Raw genomic sequence first — 19,118 nt, 5'->3', positions numbered from 1 at the left:
AGCCATCACTACAACCCACTCGCCAGTGTGCCTTTCGCACCATGACTAATCATAACAACGACCATTTGTTGAAATCCCACTATGTGCAGCTACAGAGATGAATTTCTCTCTAGGTCACAACATCCTTATTAAGGATGAGGAGTTCGCAGAGACCAAGTCATTTGCCCACGTTTCTGCTAAAAGTGCTAAGATATTTCCTGAGATCAGGTTGGTGCAGGCCTGCCAGATAACAACGAATACTTTCTTAGCACAACCATACTTAGTGTTTCTTATTTAAACTAAGAAAATATTGGTCGTTGAGCCAAAATTCTAATTTAACCGGGCGTCCCATATTCTTATTTGCTCAATGTGGGGGTCCCCAGCAAAAATCAAAGCAGGTTCCTCCCTGCCACGCCCTGTGTCTCTGCTGGTTTCACTTTTATCTTTCGAGCCGTCATTAACAGTAGGTTCTGGCTCCAGGGCTCCAGACTATTTCAGGAGGTGGAAGGCGGACGAGGAGACTCCCGCCCCTCATCGACATGTCCGCCAACGAGCCGGCACGCGGACCTTCCGCCCCGCACAGACGTGGCCGCGCCCCGCCGCGGAGGATTGGCTCCAGCCTGAAGCCCGGCCTCCCTCGGCGCTGGGAGCCCCTTCCATTGGGCAGTTAGAAAACATGGCGGAGCTCCGCCCCCGCCTTCCTCGCACCGCCCCCGCTCGCAGCGCGGGGGCGGGGCCCCAGCGGCGGCCGGAGGACGGGCTTCAGTGATTGGCGGAGGGCGGTGGCCGGGCCGTCACGTGGGGCCGGGATCCTTTGTTTGCGGAAGTAGAAGGAAGTAGAAGGAAGTAGAAGTGCTGAGTAAGCCGAGGTGAGTGACGGCGCAGGGGAGGCGGGGCCTGGGGGGCCCTTCTCCAAACCTCCTCGGCGGCCCAGATTCGGTGGTCGCCACCCCCACCCTCCTTCAGACCTCCGTTGTGTTCCCCGATTGTTAGTCGTGTCCTCCATTGACCCTTGTGTGACCTTCTGAGTCCCCGCAGCTTCCGCCCTCTGATCCCTCAGCGCCCCCAACTTCCACCTGTGACAGCTCTTGTCTCATTTCGAACTTGTGACCTCCCCAGGGACGCCACCTTCGGCCCTGGGTCCCTCCTTAGTACCCGTCTCCCTTGTGTGTCTCCCCTCTATCACTGACTTCCTTGGTCATCCCATCCCCGTCTCCCTCCAACTCTCAGGGCCCCCAGTTTTCACTCTGGGACGCATTGATTGTCCCATTGCCTTCCTGTGCCCTTCTAAGCGCTCCCGACTTTTCTGCCTCTGTATTCCCACCTGATCCCCCACATCCCGTTTTCTGCAGTTCTCCGTTTGTGTCTCCCCTCTTGTCCATTTTACTCTCCCCCCCCTTTCTGACTCCCATCTACCTGCTTCTCTCTGCTTATTGTCTCTCATTTGCCTCCAGATTTCATCTCTGCTTGTGCCCCACCATGCTCCCTCCTTCCGCATAGCCTCCTCACCCCCGCGTCTCCCAACCCAACTCTGTGTCCACCTCCTGCTTCCAGAGATGGCCTGCAAGCTGGTGATCTGGAAGGTGTGACCTATTTGACCTTGCCACTGGGATGGGCAGGTCCGTGGGTGTGGGACAAGGAAGGCTCAGGGATCTGTGCCCATTTTTTTTTAATGGACTATTCATGTGACCCCAAACAAATACCTTCCCTTCCCCTGAGCTTCTGGGTCTTTGCTTCACCTGCCCTTTTACGCACCCAACAGGATGTTAGGCAGGTTTGGTTTGGCAACACAGGAGCCCCACCCGTGGGCTGAATGCAGTGTTTTTGTTATTGTCCCTGCCTTAAAATGTACCTGGAGTTTGGAGGCTGTTTTCTGTCCCAAGTTGCAGTTTCCTTGTGACACAGGGATTATATTTCCTGCCCTTGTAAGGCTGCTGTGAGGTTGAAAATTTGAGAAAATGTAGAAGACAAAGCAATGGTTTTGCTATTGCGTCACAGCCAGGAAAGGGAAAGGGATAAAATGACAAAAGAAGGAGGGAAAGACAAGTAGAAGGCCCACTGTCTGCATTTAGCATTTGACAGTATTTATTGATCAGCTGCGGGGAGTCAGGCTCTTTTGTATGTTGTTGCTTTTACCATTCATTAATTCCTCATTTCTTTAACAAATATCACTGGACTGTTTATTGCCCTTGACCTAGCAATGTTATTCCTATTTAACATAAGAAAGAGGGCGAATGCGTTGCCTGAGGTCACACCAGTTGATGAGACTGGAGTCGCAACCTGCAAACCCTGCAGCCTGTGTGATTGGCCCGCTGTGGGAGGCTCACTGCTGTCGTCTCGGTGCCCGGGTCACTTTTTCTCCCTTCCACGGATTACTTTCTCAGTAGGTGATAGTATCCTCAATGAGAATTTCCTTCTCACTCAGCAGAATGACATCACCAAGAGATAGAGGAAATGCTGTGTGTGCGTGTCTGCACACGTGTGCTGGGTGTGTGTGGAGGGGGTGAGGGGGGCCGTAGTGAAGAGGAGACCTTGTTACAAGAGCTTCACTTTGTAAGAGGGTGGCTCCTCGGAGAACATTTTCATAGGTCCATGCCTGACATGCCTCTTCTCTCTCTCTCTCTTTTTTTTTTTAGTCCATCCTCATTTTTCTTTTTTGGGTGATCTCATCCAGTGTCATAGCTTTAAGTACCATCTCTACTCTGACAACTCCCAAATTTATATCTCCAATCCAGTCTAGATCTTTCCCTTGAATGATTGACTCACTTATATAATTGCTTGCTCAACATCTCAAATGTGGGCCTTTCAAAGTTAAAGGTATTTAGAATTAAGCTGATATATATCCCCTTCATCCCTACCCCACCTTCCACCGATGTCTGTCCCTCCCACTTACTTTCCCGTCTTTAGGAAATGGCAGTATTCTTCTTTCAGTTGCTCTGGCTGAAGCTGTGGGATTATCCTTGCAGCCTCTCTCCACCCCTCATCCAGCCAGTGATGTGCTAATGTCACTGCTTTGCTCCAAGCCCTGCGATGGCTTCTCTCGCTTATGTGTGCCTGGCACTCTGTTACTTCTCTGACTTCTCTGGCGTCCTTGCTGTACTTGGAACTCATCAGGCATGCTGCAGCCCCAGGACCTTTGCACTTGCTCTTCCCTCTGCCTGGACATTTCTTTACCTAGATATCCACACAGATTTTGGCCTCATTTCCTTTTAGTCTTTATTCAAGGTTAAGTTCTTGGTCAGGACTTCCCTGGTCACCCTGTCTAAAATTTCAGTCTCTACTTTGGCATTTCTTATCCCCCTTATTTGGTTCCCTTTTCTTCTCAGCATCTACCCAGTATCTAAAACCTATGTATATGCTTTGCCTATTTATCTTCTTTATTATTTAGCTCTCGCTAAAGTAGAAGATCTGGGAGGGCAGGGATTTTTGTCTGTTTAGTTCACTAGCGAAGTCTCAGAAGTTAGAACAATGCCTGCCCCAGAGTAGGTCTTCGATAAATATTTATAGAGTGAATCATAAAATGATTCATAAAATGGGCCACCCTGTACCTAGGCACGAGCCCAACAATCTCTTCAAGTTATCGGTGTCTCCTGTCCTTGGGAGCTTCAGCAGCACGTTGGGGGGCAGTCTGCTGCTGGCTGTGGTCGTGCTAAGCGAGGCAAATGAAAAAGACACCTTTTCCTTTCTTGAAGGGCGTTTTACTCTGGCTCATATGAACGGCGGTGCATTTTTAGATGCGAGCCTTAGCTTTTGGAGGACAAGAGGCTGAAAATCAAGCCACTCAGCCACTTTTCCATTCAGGCTTTCTCCTGAAGGCAAGTTTGAGGATGACGAGATGCTGCTCCGGATGCTAACTAACTGGGTTCAGACCCTGGCAAGTCACATAAGCTCCTGTGCCTCAGTTTCCTGCGTGTAATATGAGTAGAAGTACACCTTCTCGTAGGAGTGTTTTGAGGATTAAATGCGGTAATTACCTCTGACACCTGGAGAGGCACCGGGTGCTCACTGGGTGCTGGATGATTGTAGCAGTGTTGCTTCGTGTGTAAAGTGATGGGGGCAAGCCCTTTCCCCTTCCTCACTCACATTAGGAATGAATTTGGGATGAGCTGGGGTGGGAGAGAACATTTGAAGGAACATTTTGTTTTAGAGGCAGCTTTGGAAGCCCAGAGGCTTGGGTGGGGGATGGAAAGGACATTTGACCTAACCCCTACTTCCGTCAGGTCTTATGCACTAATTGAGCACCTACTGTTTGCAGGCCCTCTGCCTAGTGCAGTTCAGGAGTCGGAAGAAGCCATGAGTCCAGCCGCCAGGCAACACCTCCCACTTCCTTTCTTTGGGCCTCAGTTTCCCTATGTGCCAGACAGGGATAACACCAACGCCTTCCTTCCTTCATGGGCATTTGTGAGCTTCAGGAGAGCTAACAGATGTGGGAACCCTGTGCTTTATGCGCGGTGGTCTTGCAAGAGGGCGGAGGTGATGCGGTCATGTACCAAGAGGCGCGGCTGGTGGGGCCTGAAGGAAGGAAGGCGGCGGTGCTCGGGCCGGGCTGGGTGCCCTGGGTGATCCTGCCGGGGCAGTGGATGGGGGAGACCTCAGCTGCACAGGAGGGGGTCGCTGGCCTGTGCCAATTGTTCCAATCATAGGACATCCTGTCATAAGCAGCCGGGGCTCGGGAAGCCTGATTTCCAACTCGAGCGGTTCTGCGTGTGCTCCCAGGATCCCCCACGAGGCCAGTCATGTGAGGTCAGCTTCCTGGCCCGGCTGCCAATGTGATCCTGTCACGCACCTCCAGGGCAGCTGTCCTGCCCCTCTGGCTGGGCTTCATCAAGAGAGAAGCAGAGGGCTCGTAGAGTGTCCCTGCTTAGAGTCTGAATGAGCTTCAGGTATATAAAGCCAGACTTTCCAGACCCAGAGCTCAGTGCCCCATAAATGTTCTGAGCGTTTCAAGGTGGTGGTGTGCTGGGCAGCCCGGAGTGGGTGGGGAATAGGGTGTGTGGCCTGTTACCACCCGCAAGGGAGTAAGAGAGGAGTGGAGGGTGCCTTGGAGGTGCCGGCCCTGGGGGTTTAGGGTGGCTTATTCCTTTGTCCTCACTCATTCACCAAGCATTTATTAAATATCCACTATAATCAGGAACAGCATGCTATGTGCTCGGATAAAAAAATAAAGAGGGGGGCAACCCAAACCAACAGATGCACCATCATTATCACAGGATAAATGCTCCTTTGGGGGAGCCCCTGGGCAGGGTGAGGGCACCCCCAGGGCTGAGGGGAGGGGAGGCACAGGGTAGGATTCTTAGACGAGGTAGCATGTGAGCCAATTCTTGAAGGACAGGAAGGGTTTATTCGTTTATCTAACAGCAAAGTGAGGAGCACAATCTAGGCAGGAGTGCGAGCAGGTACATGGAGGCGTGAGAGTGGTATGTTTTGGGAGGTCTCTGGTGCAGCGTGGCTGGAGTAGGGGTGCAGGAGGTGGGCTGGCCAGGTCATGTGGATGCTTGCCTTCCTCTCCCCCCCCCCTCCGCCCCCGCCCCGGAGCTTGGGCTCACCCTGGAAGGTGATGGGGAGCCTCTGGGCAGGTGTAAGCATCCGATGTGCATCCTGTGGTAGGCACAGAGGGCTTGTAGGGATGGATGGTGGGCCTGGCCCTCAAGGTGCTTGTGGACCCGAAGGGTATAACACAAGCTGGGAGCATTGCGGGAGGGACCAGCTGGGGCTCTGAGCCTCCATAGGGAGCCGCTGGGCCTTGAAGGACAAGCAGAGGCTCTGGCAGAGATGGGAGCGAAGGGGGTCAGGGGAGGACATTCCAGGGAGGACAGGCCAGAAAGTTTGACAGTTCAGGGCCTCTCTCTCTTTCTCTGAAAGAGATAACAGTCCAGACTAGGAGGTGGGTGGACGGGGCCCAGGGCCTGGCGGCTTTGCGCTTCCTCTCTTGCTTGAGACCTACCTGGGGTCCTTCAGGGAATTCGTGGCCGAGGTGGAAGCAGACATCTGAGGACGGGGTTCTCCCTTACCACCCCTGTAACCAGCCACACGCTACCCGCCCCCCCCCCCCCCCCCCCGCCCCGTTGTGCTTCTTGAGCTTGTAGCCTCATCCACAAACTTGTCATAAAGCGCCCAGGTCGCAGGCTGGCTCTGAGCACGACTCTAAAGCGGATGCCGGCAGGATGGGTCCGTGGTGACCAGTATTCGTGTAGACCACGGCAGTGCCCATAACTCCCTGTGTGCCGCCCAAGCCTGAGGAAAATGCTCATTCCCGGCCAGGTCACGCAGGCTCCTGTCCCCGTGCCCTCCCTTATGGTCTCTTTCGCTCCATCTGTGGGGAGGCCTCTTGCCCGGGTCCCCACTGCAAAGTTCAGCTCAAGAGTCACCTTGTGCACCCATCCTTTCCCGACTCTTCCCCGCAAGGGGACAGGGACTGGGTTTGGGTCCCCCTGTGACTACTCGTTTTATGAACCTAACCGGCCACTTCTGGGGAGCTCACCAAAGATGCCACCTGTCAGTTCCCATCTCCCTCTGACCCCAGTATTGCTGCTTTTTTTGTTTATTTTTTTGGTGGCCATCAACACATCTCACTTTAACTTGCCCTTCCAACACCCACAGTCTGAGGCCTCTCTGGACCTCCATTACTTCATCTCTAAAATGGGGACATTAATGCTTGTCCTTCCTGCCTTACAGCTCCTCTCCTCTAGGGTTGCCTTCTCCAGCAGCAGCTTCCTAAGCCTTCCCTGAAGGAATCAAGCAGGCAGGCGGGGGCCTTTGACAGGGGACAGGTGAGGAAAAGTAAGGAAAACAGGCCAGAAATGTCTGGCCTCCCCGTAGGGCAGACAAAATCGACACCTGGAAGCTGCAGGAGAGGCAGAATTGTCGGCGTCCCCCTCACCGCAAAAGCTCTTGGGTTCATGGCTTTCCTGCTTGTGGCGTCTGAGAGCTGCTCCAAGCCTCCGGTGCCCAGGAGTGGACAGCCCCTGTCATGTGACCTTGGTGTCCCCTGCGTCACCTATGAGCAGGGAGCAAGCCCAGGTGAGGAGCCCTAGAGAACAGTTGTCAGCAGGTAAAAGCAAATGTTGACCCTGTGGGGAGGTCAAGGGCAAGGGGCTGTGAGAAATGAGAGGGGGAGGAAGCCGGGAGGGAGGGGGCCGCTCCCCAGCTGCGCACTACCCCCCCCCCCCCCCCACAGCTGTGCTGGAAAGAACCTGGGCTCTGAGGTCAGGGCTGGGATGGGAGGAAGAGCACAGTGGCGAGAAGCAAGCAGAAGCATGCGCTCTGTCTACTTCTCACTTGCCGCTTTCCGGGCTGGTCTGTTATGATTGTTCCAGGATGTGGCCCAGGGGGGTTCATTTCCTTTCTTCCACCTTGTGATAACAATGGCCACTGTTTGTGTGCCCACAGTCGGCCAGCGTCCTGGACACTTTCCCTCCGTTGTGTCATTTCATCCTCACGCCCACCCTGGAAGGCTGGGAGGGAGCCAGGCCCGTCCTTTCAGTGGCCAGGCTGCCGTCCAGGTGTGGGAGGCAGCCCTAAACCGCCAGCCCCAGGGACCCTGAGGAAGGTGCCTCTCCCCTGGGGCGGGATGACTTCCTTCCGTCCAGCTGGATCCCCGCCGTGATTCTCCCCTAAACCCCAAGTGGGTTCATGGGTGCTAGTGCTCCTGACGCCCCCCAGGAGGTGCCTGGGAGCACCTCGCCTCTCCCGGTGCCTCCCGCCTGCTCTCTGGGAAGCCTCTGTGCTGCTTTTCTAAGCTGGGCCTGACCCCCGGGCCCCCATCTCCCCAGCCGTGGGCCCCAGGGGCTCAGCCTACACTCTTACTTTCTTTAACAAATAGAATCATTTAAAAAAAGAAGAAGAAGAAGAAGCATTTTCCATACCATTTGATAAACAGGAAAAAGAAAACAAAATGGCCCATAAACCCAATAGCCTCATAGTATTTTGGTATTTTTCTGTCACCCTTATTTTTTGTGGCATAATTTTCACTCAGCTAAATTATGTTTTTTATTTATTTATTTATTTATTTATTTATTTTATTTTTTAAAGATTTTATTTATTTATTTGAGAGAGAATGAGAGAGAGCACATGAGAGGGAGGAGGGTCAGAGGGAGAAGCAGGCTCCCTGCTGAGCAGGGAGCCCGATGCGGGACTCGATCCAGGGACTCCAGGATCATGACCTGAGCCGAAGGCAGTCGCTTAACCAACTGAGCCACCCAGGCGCCCTCAGCTAAATTATGTTTTAACAGACTTTCTGGGGGCCAAGCCTTTGCGGGGGGTGAGTGTACAGAGGGGAAAAGACTGAGTACCTGCCCTTAAAAAGCTCCGACGATCTAGAGCCAGCTGTCTGGCTCTAATTCTTGCTCCTTCACCTACTAGCTGTGTGACGTAGGGCCCATTACTTTACCTCTCTGTTTCTTGATTTTCTCATATGTAAAATCAGGATAATAATGGTGACAGTTTCGTAGGGTGGTGGTGCAGATTTTTTTAAAAGATTTTATTTGAGAGAGAGAGCATGCAAGCAGGGGGAGGGGCAGAGAGAGAGGGAGAGAGAATCTCAAGCAGACTCCACGCTGAGATCATGACCTGAGCCGAAATCAAGAGGCCGGCACCTAACCGACTGAGCCACCCAGGTGCCCCAGGGTGGTGGTCCAGATGAAAGATTAGTATATGTAAAGTTCTTGGACCAGGACCAGAGCACAGAGAGGCACGTGAGTGTTTGGTGTGATTAGTGTGATTAAGTGTACATCTGGCAGGAGGATGAAGGAGAGGAAGGACGTATCAGACAAGTCAACATGGAGAGGGAAGGAGGTGCGAGACAGCATTGCTTTCTGCAATCATGCATGACAGGGTGGGACCAAGGGGGAGGAGCTGCACGGGGAGGCAGGGGCCTTGCAGGCCGAGCTCGCAGCCCACAACCAGCACAGGGAGCACCGTGGACTCGATGCTCCAGAGTCTGTAATACCACCATGTGCTTCCTGAGTTCCTCAATCACAGCTTTTTTTTTTTTTTAAAGATTTTATTTATTTGACAGAGACACAGCGAGAGAGGGAACACAAGCAGGGGGAGTGGGAGAGGGAGAAGCAGGCTTCCCGCGGAGCAGGGAGCCCAATGGGGGGCTCGATCCCAGGACCCTGGGCTCATGACCTGAGCCGAAGGCAGACGCTTAACCGGCTGAGCCACCCAGGCGCCCCCTGGTCTAAACATTCTTAAGAACATTCTCATTTAATCCTCACAGCACGTAAGAGGGGAGCTTGTCCTCATTTTTTAAAAATTTATTTTAGAGCAAGAGAATGAGAGTGAGAACGGGGAGAGGAGCAGAGGGAGAGAGAGAATCCCAAGCAGGCACCGCACTGAATGCGGAGCCTGACGCAGGGCTCGATCTCACGACCCTGAGATCACGACCTGAGCTGAAATCAAGAGTCAGATGCTCAACTGACTGAGCCACTCAGGTGCCCCAAGCATTGTCCTCATTTTAAAGGGACACAGGCTCATAGTCTGCTCACGCCACATCTTACTACTGATCATAAGAGGAAGGACATTACAAAGCTTCAGGGTGCTTCCAACGCTCTGCAGTCACGGTCTTTGTTTCCTTATGCATCAAAGGGAGGGCGATGGAAGTGAAGAGGACTCATGCCTATGGAGCATTTACTATCTGCCACGTTCTGTTATTGGGCACTGTTGTGGTTCTCGTGTTACAAATAAGGAAACTGAGACACAGAAGGGTTAAGTGACTTGCCCAGGGACACACAGCTGGTGAGGATGGGAGCACAGTTTTGCTCCAGCCCTCTGCCTTTGCAGAGACTGAAAGGGGACAGTCACGTAAAGTGCTTAGCTCAGGGCCGGCTGCCTAGTAAGTGCTCAGTAAGAGCTCAGTCTCCCGGTATAATTATCATTACTGGCCCTTCCTCTCTATCGGTGGTTCTTTGAGGCTTCTTGTTCTTTCTTTTATCCCTAAGCTCCATCCTCTCCTCAACAGCTGGGCCAGAGTGTGACCGGTGTTCACGGACATGTCCATTCTCCGGGGTACCCACACTGCCGTGCTCTGTCCTCGGTGTCTGAGCTGCACTTTTGGTGGGTGACTTCCTGGCACAGAGCCAGAGGGCGGCCTCTAGCTAAATGTCACCCGGCTTTGGTGGCACTGCCTTAGGAATGCAGTACGCTTTCTGAGAACCTAGGAAAATATGCGACATCTAATTCTGTCATCCAAACTAGGGACAGTTTCCACAGCAGAAGCTGGGACCCTTTGAGTCTGCAACATAACGTTTCCATCCACACACATGCTCACTGTTGCTGAGTCTTTACGTTCATGTTCATTTCCGAGGCACTTGGTTTCGTGTTTCCTCAGAGCAGGCGCCGACAATTGGGAGACCAATGCCCACGGTCCCCCTGCACCCGGTGGAGTGTGGGCCGATCCCGGTCCCCCGGCTGTATCTGGTCAAGACAGGACCCTGGTTTTAGTTGTAGAATTGAAATGACTCACGCCAAGCTTTCTGAGCGCTGGACTTCGCGTAGTGAGAACCCCTCCCTTTGGACAGGACAGGATCATCTGTGACACGCGTTCCTGTCTCCCGTCTCCTTGAGCAATAGGGTCCACACTGCAGATGAGGAAGCTGAGGCTCTGGTGGGGAAACTGGCCAGGAAGCGGGATGGTTCTGGTCCCCTGGGCATGGTGGCCGCTCTGTGACTTCCCATCAGGCCTTCTTACCCCCGACTCAGTGCCTCTCTCTTTCTCTCCCCCCCTTTCCAGGTCCCTCCTGGCCCAGAATCAGAGGACCAACACTGGTGGGGCGCCATCTGGGAGCCCGTGCAGGAAACTGCTGTACTGGTGAGGTGGGCATGGGAGACCGAGCCCAGCTGACCAGAGACCCCGTTTTCTTCCAGACTGAGGGGGCAGGCGGCGGGGCCTCCCCACCTGCCCCGCAGAAGATGCAGTTTTTCGGCCGCCTGGTCAATACCCTCAGTAGCGTCAGCAACTTGTTCTCAAACCCGTTCCGGGTGAAGGAGGTGGCTGTGGCAGACTACACCTCGAATGGCCGGGTTCGGGAGGAAGGGCAGCTGATTCTGTTCCAGAACATTCCCAATCGCACCTGGGACTGCATCCTGGTCAACCCCAGGAACTCACAGAGTGGATTCCGGTGGGTGATGGTCAACTGCCACACATACTTCTCTCCTTTGACTCCTCAGACTGGTGGTCCCTTGGCCAAAAAGCAGCTTCTTTGGGCCTAACATCTGAGGGCTCTGGAGAAGGGTGGGAGAGGGTGGGGAGAGGGATCTCCTAGGGCCCTCCTACACCTTCTGGCCCATCAGGGTCCCCGCAGCAGGGGTGTGAGGTTAGAAGGCGGGGCTTTTCCCTGCCTCCAGGCTGGCACCCATGCAGTTGGAGGGAAGGAGGAAGGACAGGAAAGCTGAGAAGGGTCAAATCAGGTAAAGTCCAGGGTTCACCTGTAACCCTGGGTCTTTAAAGGCATGACTGTCTTGTAGGGGCCGATCAAGGTTTGTTCAGGAGAGTATAAGGGGTGGTTGTTCAGGAGAGTATAAGGGGTGGACAGCAGTCACTTTTCAGGGCATGCGGGGTCTCCCATGGGAGCTAGAAGGAAAGGGTAGGAAGCCAGGACAGGGCTGAAGGAGCTGAGCCAGCTGCAGGGCTGGTTGGCATAAGGGGAGAGGAGTGGCCAGGCATCCAAAATGCAGGGTCCAGAGGAGCTTGGCAGACTGGCCCTGAGCTGGGCTAGTGCTGATGGGCCTTTTTCCATTTGTTCATCCATCTGGCCATCCCGCCATCCTTCCCTTCACTGGACACTGGGCATCTGCAGTGGCTCGGGAGTCCCAGGCCCTGGGCCAGGCCTAGCTGGCACTGTGAAATGACAAGACATGCTCCGCGCCCATATGTGCAGTCTTGGGTGGAGGCCACATGCCAGGCAGGCATTGTACCAACCGTGTGAGGAGAGCTGTGGGTAGAAGTGGACAGTGGGGACACAAGGAGGTGATCCCTTCCTGGTGAGCTCCTCTGAGCCTAGAATGAGTAGGAATGTGTCTGGCAGAGGAGAGTGGATAAGGTCGTTCTAGACATGCAGAGGCATGGGTGGGAGGTGAGGGGGTGCCCATAGGCTGATGGCCCCGGGCCGGATCCCGGGTGTATGCAGAGCTTTGGCAAGCATTGAGGCCAGAGGGAACCTCTGGACTCATTCTGATTGAGGAGGCATGGCAACAGGAGTCTCAGAAAGTGGCAAGCTGGGAGTCAGGGTCCAGCCAACAGGAGGAGAGCAGAGGAGGCTGGCCAATCGGGAGAATTCAGGTCTGGTTCCACAGGGAAACTGAGGCAGAGGCCCCCACAGCAGGCGGTTGGGCAAAGAACACAGCTCAGCAGCCAGTCTGGACACCAGTTTTAATGTGGCAGAGCTAGTCCACACTCTGGGCGCAGATGTCTGAACTGATGGCCATCCCGCTGGCCTGGGTCAGGACAGGGCAGGCTTCCACCTGCGGCTCCGGAACCTCTCCACAGGCCCGCAGCTGAGGGCCGCTGATGCAATGCACAGCCGAGCAGGGCAGTGGGTCCAGTCTTCGGAGGGCCACTCAGCCTTACTTTCCAGGTGCTGCCCTGGGGGCTCTACCACCCCCGCCATCACCAAGTCCTGTCAGCTGTAAATGTCCCTTCACAGGACTCCAGATCTGTCCCAGAAAGCTTGAGCCCCACTGTGGGCAGACTTCCATCCCAGGGGGTTAAACTCTTTGCCAGCAGTTTATTAACTACATGTTTATTTATTACCCTTAATGGGGGGCACTTTATAGTACTTTCACATATGGTATATTAGCACATCCTCAATGACCCGTTGAGGTAAACAAGGAAGGCAGTATCCCATTTTACAGATAAGAAAACTGAGGCTCAGGAAGATAAGTGAGTCATTCAAGGTTGCACAGGAAGCAGCGAAGAAACAGAATCTGTGTCTTCTGGCTCCTAAGCCATTTCTCTTTTCTGTGCCACTGCATGTTTCCATGTGTTTGGACAGAATAGGGAGCATTGGGTGGGGTTTCAAGCCAAGCATATATCTCCTCTCGGAATTCCTGACATCCCTCACTTGGCTCTGGACTCTTGTCTCTTCTAACCTGCTCCTGCCCAAGCATTTCCATTTCAGTTGATGGCATCACCATCCCTGTACGCGGTTGTGCAGCCCAGAAGCCCAGGAGTGATCCTTGATCCCTTGGGCTCTCCCCGCCCCCCCAGATCCGGGTCATTACTGAGTTCTTTCACGCTCCCCTGCCAAGCATATCTTGAGTCTGCTGCTGCTTCTCCATCAATTATGTTTAACTTTGGCTTGAATGACAACCACAGCAGATAGTGGTCCCCAGGGGCCCCCAGTCCCCAGGGGCCCAGGCTCTTGCTGTCTTGTTGCTCCACCAAGTGTGGCCTTCATTCTCTAGGCTACCACATGGTCCCAGATGGCCATGCCAGATCCAGCCATCACAGCCACCTTTCCAGTCAGCAGAAAGGTAAAAGGGCAGGGTGAACGAGGGCATTCTCCTCCTTTCCAGGGGCTTCTCAGAAGTGGCACACATGCCTTCCACCTGAATCCCATTGGCCGGGACTTGGTCACACGGCCACAACTAGTTGCAAGGGAGACTGGGAAGTGTAGCCTGCATTGCAGCCACGTGCCAGTCCCGAATCCGGGCTTCTGTTATTCTCCATTTTGCTGCTGGCTCTCTTTCCAGGCTGTGGTCGTTGTATACACAGACTCCAGCTTCACTCTGCCTCCCAGCCTGTGCTCTGCCTGTGGTCTGGTTGCTCTCCTCCCATCCTCTTCGAAGCTGCTGTCAGAGTGATCTTTCCAGAAGACAAATCCGATCACTCACTCCCCTGCTTCACTCTCAAGAAGTCCCTTTTTCCTTAACATATCAGCTGCTTAGCTTGGCTTGAAAGGGCCAGTGTGATCAGGCCTTGCTTCTCCCTCTGGTCTCAGCTGTTGCCCCCTGTGCTCCTGGCCTTCGCCTAAACTCTTATGTCGTCAGCCTAGAACATTCCCCCCTTCTTTGCCTGCCTTACTTCTGCTCGCCCTTCTGGCTAGAGTAGATGCTCATGCTGCGTGTCCCGTAGCACTCCATCCCTGCGCTCGGTAGACCGTCTTCCTGGTAGACCACAAACCCCATGAGGGTAGTGGCTGTGTCTGTCTTGTTCGCCCCAGTACAACCCCCAGCACCCAGCAAGGAGCCTGGCACACGTAGGTTTGTGTGATGCATGTGATATTCTTGAAGCCTCAGCAGTCTTTGTGGAGGGCCACTGTGCGCCGTGTCCTCTGTTGGGACTGGGGACTATTGGATTCAGGGCAGTCGAGGGGGTGGGCTGGGAAGCAGGAGGGGAGGTTATGAAGAGCTGCAGAAATGGCAATGCCAAGGCCTGGGGTGTGACCTCGGAGTAAGGGCCAGGGCCCTGGGCTTCTCCTAAGGGCAGCAATCCTGGGGTCTCCCCACTGCTCCCAGCCCTTTGCAGTTTCTAGAAGGAAGGTATGGTTTACTAGACTTCTTCCTCAGGCCGCTGTGGTTCTGTGTTTTTTTTTTTTTTTTTAAGGTTTTATTTACTTATTTGATAGAGAAAGCACAAGCAGGGGAAGTGGCGGGCAGAGGGAGAGGGAGAAGCAGGCTCCCCGCTAAGCAGGGAGCCTGATGTGGGGCTCAATTCCAGGACCCTGGGATCATGACCCAAGCCAAAGGCAGACACTTCACTGACTGAGCCACCCAGGTGCCCCCCACCCTTTTCTTAAAGATTTTATTTATTTGAGAGAGAGAGTGAGAGTGAGCAAGCAAGTGAGCGAGCATGAGCTGGGAGAGAGGGAGAAGGAGAAGCATACGCCCCACTGAGCAGAGAGCTGATGTGGGACTCGATCCCAGGACCCCAGGATCATGACCTGAGCCCAAGGCAGACACTTAACTGACTGAGCCACCCAGGCGCCGCCCCCCCCTTTTTAAAAAGATTTATTTATTTATTAGAGAAATAGTGGGGGGGGAGGGGCAGAGGGAGAGGGAGAATCCTTGAGCAGACTCCCTGCTGAGCGGGGAGCCCTATGCCACACGGGGCTCGATCCCAGGACCCTGAGATCATGACCTGAACTGAATCAGCCGCCCAACCGACTGAGCCACCCAGGAGCCCCTGAGGTTCTGTCTTTTAAAGGTCTCCTCCTGCTTTACTTGCCTGGAGGGCTCTGAACTGCCCCAGGGTCCAGAACTGCGGTTCAAGGGAGATGTTGCAGTGTTGCTTCCAGCCTCAGGCCCCAGGTAGACATGTCCCTGGGCTGCATGCAGCTGTGTTGCTTCAGGATGGGGGAAGCCATCAGGATCTTCTGAATCCTCAGCTTTTATTACCTAAGGGCCTGTGACCCCTTACCTCCAGTATCCGTACTGGGTGGAGAGATCTGACCCTGGCGGTACCAACAAGGGCGACATCAACAATAATAGCATTCTACTGCGTGTGAGGCTCACAAACAGCCCCCGGAAGTGGGGGTATTACTGACCCCATCCTACAAAGGAGGAGACACCCTCAAAGAATTGCAGTAACTTGCCCACCTCACCTCGCTGGTCAGCCATGGAGCTGGGGCTCAGGCCCAGCATTCTGGCTCCAGAACCCACCTCTTCCTTCTCTTCCACTAGGGCCACTTTGCAGTGTGGCGCTGGGCAGGACTCAGCTCACCCGGGCTCAACCCCAGGGCCCCACCCCAGGCCCCCCCCACCCCCCGGCCTGACATATGGCCCAGAGCCCCTGGCTCCTCTGTGTGAGCCCCGGGGTGGTCACTGGTGGCGTTGTGTGGACATTACGATAACACCTGTACTTATGTTCCTGCTACGAATTAATCATTTACTGCTGACATTTGCTGGTGACATGTGATATTTGATGAAACCTGCCAGCTCTTCACTGGTATCTCAGCAGAAACAGGGCTGCACTTTCCAGGAATCCTAGAAAGAACGATCAGAGCAGGGACGCCTGGGTGGCTCAGTCTGTTGGGCGGCTGGTTCAGCTCAGGTCATGATCCCAGGGTCCTGGGATCAAGTCCCAGCTCAGCGAGGAGCCTGCTTCTTCCTTTCCCTCTGCCCCTCCCCTCTGCTCGTGTTCCTCTCTCTCTCTCAAATAAATAAATAAATAAAATCTTAAAAAAAAAAAAGAATGATCAAAGCATGTGCGACATGTGATCTTTGCTTCTTGAAAGGGGACTGATATTTGAGGCCCTCAGAAATGGAAGCTGAGGGGCCTGTGACCCGGCCACATACTCCGTGCTTGCTCCTTCCTGATTTATCCAGCCCGCAGCCCGTCCCCTCCCAGCAGAGGTGAATACCGCAGCTCCGTCCTCCAGGAGCTCAGGCAGTAGCTGGAAAACATAGGTCCGTATGCAGCGTGCAGGGGGATAAATGTTAGAATGCAAACCAAATAAAGCTCTGGGGTTCCCTAAACAGACCTCACCTTTTTAGACTTCGTTCTTTGTCCTCACCGTTTCCTGCTGCCTGCTCTGGGAGCCGGTCCTTGCCCCTTCTCTTCTCCCTCAGCACGGTCCTTACTTCTGTCAGCCCCTCTTGCCTTAGATCAGCCTGTGTCTGCACTTCTGTCTCCCCACTAGACCGCAGAACTCCTGAGGGACAGCATCTGGGTCTGAGTCATTTCTCCTAATGCCCATCGTAGTGCTAGGCACTCAGCAGGTGCATGCTGAGTATTTGTTGAGTGGGTAAGAGACCCCATGTCCACTGGGGGTAGATGTGTGTTTGATAGGAGGGGTTGGAAAAGGCCTCTGGGGGGAGTTGGGTGAGAGATGGACCTATAAGGGAGAGGAAGATTTCACCCGGAGAGAGGGCTGGGCAGGGAGAGGCGCATGGCTCTGGCAAAGGCACAGAGGGACAGGGATGGAGGAGGAGCCCTTCAGAGGACCTGTGCGGGAGGGCTGGTGCTTAGCTCTGAAACTGGAGAGTTAGATACCACTCTAGCCTAATGGTTCTTGGCCATTTTTTTGGTCCAAGACCTCGTTGAAAGTCCCAAGGGACCTCTACACCCCCAAATACACAGACACACATTTGCATGCAATTTCCTGAAGTTCACAGACCCCCTAAGGCTCATTCACAGGCCATTCCCAGCCAAGGCAAAGGCTCCCCAGTGCTAATGCCAGGTGGATTTTGTCTGGGGTCTTGGGTTCTAGAAGAGAGGGAAAAGACAGTCTTATGAGTCCTCCAGGTCCTCAACATTTTCTGTGAATATTTCTTTCACCCATGGCTCTAACCGAAACCTGGCTCTCCGCTGAGGACCTCAAGAGATTTCTCTCCTGGTCTTTCCCCCACTGGGCCTGGAGGTGGGACAGCCTCTTGCTCCCTAGCCTTGAAATTCATGTCAGCCTGTCCTGGGGTTTCCCCCACACCCTCGGGGCGGTGTGCCCCTGGCCTGGAGCTTCCTCTCTGCATCACTACCTGTCTTGACTCGGTGACTGAAATTCACAGGGTGCCCCTTCTCACACCCACGGCTCTTGGGGCCAGACCTCTCCCAGCCCACACGGCTATTCCCTGGACCTTGTCATCACCAGTAACAAGGGCTGTTCCACAAATGCAAGTGTCGAGTGCCCCACTTTCCACCCTCTGCCTCCTGTCTTTCCAGCTCCTTCTCCTTCGTCCTCTGAATGCCAAGTTCCCCGCCCCCTGCAGACATGGACCCAGCCATCCCCCTGCCATAGTCCCCGTCCCTTTCATGGACTTCAGTTCTTGCCCTGCAGAAACTCATGGCCTGTCCTGATGATTACACTCTTGCAGACCCTCTCTGCTTTCTTACTTCTCTCTTTGTCATCTTTGCTTGTCAAAACCCCAACACTAGTTACTTCCAGGTCTCCACCATGCCTGGCGGGGCTCCCCTCCATGCTGCTTGCTCCCACTTCAAGTGAGCCCTGCCCTTTGGCAGCGCTGGCCCCACCCTGTCCCTCCCCTCCTGCCCTCCCCTCCGTGCTTACCTGCAGCTGGTGAGTGCCCGCACCCCGGCTGCCCACACCTGCACCCACATACTGCGCCTTCCCTGTTGTCATTGTAGAGGCCAGTCCCCATCAAGGTCAACATCCCCTCATCTACTGCAGGACATCAGTTCAGCAATTCCTTCCTCTCTCCTCTGCGACTTCCCCCTCTTGACTAGGTATTTTCTACTGCTATACAAATGTGCTGTTTTCTCTCTTTAAAATAAAAAAAAAATGCATTCTTGACTCCACTTTCCTCCCCAGGCATGTCTCTATTCAGTTGTCCCCAATTCCCTCCTCCTGTTCTCTCTCTAAACTAGTTAAAAATAGGGAAATATGCCTCACAGGGAAAAGTACCCACAGCTCAATGACGTATCACAAATACCTCTAACCAGCACCCACGTCAAAAGGTAGAACGTTGCCGCACCCCGGAAGCCGCCCTTTTGCTCCCTTGCCCCGAAAAGGTAACCCGAAAGGGTTCAGGGTTTGTACGGTAGTTGCTTCTGTGCCTGGCTTGTTTGCTCAGCATTTTGTCTGTGAGATTTCTATATATGTGTTTGCATGGAACTGGGTCTGACTTCTTCCGTGCAGGACAATTCCACTGTGTTAACTACACCACAGCTTCATTTACTCATCCACCGATGGGGATTTGGGGCTGCTTCCGGTTTTCTTGGTGCGTGTATGCACACCTTTCTGTCCAGCATCTACCAGGGAGTGGAATTGATGAGCTGAGACCGTACACATCGTCAACTTCAGCGGATAATGCCCTTCTCATTTCCTCCTGGCAGTGAAGGAGATTCCCGTTACTAAGTGTTGCCAGTTAAAAAAAAAAAAGTTATCATTCTGTTGGGTATGTAGTGGTGTCTTATTGTGGCTTTCATATGCTTTGGTCTGATGACATACGAGTTTGAGCACCTTTGGATAAGTTGACGAACCGTTTGGCAATCCCCTTCAGTGAAGTCCCTGCTCCATTGCCCTTGAACACTTAAAAAACCTAGTTCCGGAGGGGTTGAGAATATTTTTCTATAGTATCTTCCAGAAGTTTTATTATTTTTGCCTTTTGTCACTAGATTGATTATCTACCTAGAATTGACTCCTTGGTCATCATGTCTACTCTTGGGGTAGAAGTTCTCAAACCTCAGCAGAAGGCCTTGGTTTACCAGTGTCCTTCCACCTGGCGGGCCTTGAACTTGAATC

General features: G+C 53.7%; 1 protein-coding gene across 5 annotated transcripts in view; it reads left to right on the top strand.

The window, feature by feature from the left end:
* Positions 1-727: 727 nt before the first annotated feature.
* The window catches only part of PLA2G6 (phospholipase A2 group VI), a 58,481-nt gene continuing 40,090 nt past the window's right edge, over positions 728-19,118 (top strand). For 3 of the 5 annotated variants that reach the window (XM_036102222.2, XM_036102221.2, XM_078076616.1), the window contains exons 1-2: positions 728-848; positions 10,712-11,099. In XM_036102222.2, coding sequence (XP_035958115.2) covers positions 10,801-11,099 — 299 coding nt within the window. In that variant the 5' untranslated portion in view covers positions 728-848; positions 10,712-10,800. The remainder of the gene's footprint in view (positions 849-10,711; positions 11,100-19,118) is intronic. The other 2 variants (XM_078076617.1, XM_078076618.1) reach the window with 2 other exon arrangements.

The sequence above is a fragment of the Halichoerus grypus genome, chromosome 6, assembly GCF_964656455.1.
Source record: "Halichoerus grypus chromosome 6, mHalGry1.hap1.1, whole genome shotgun sequence".
NCBI lineage: Eukaryota > Metazoa > Chordata > Mammalia > Carnivora > Phocidae > Halichoerus > Halichoerus grypus.
This window is presented reverse-complemented; position numbering and strand designations above follow the sequence as displayed.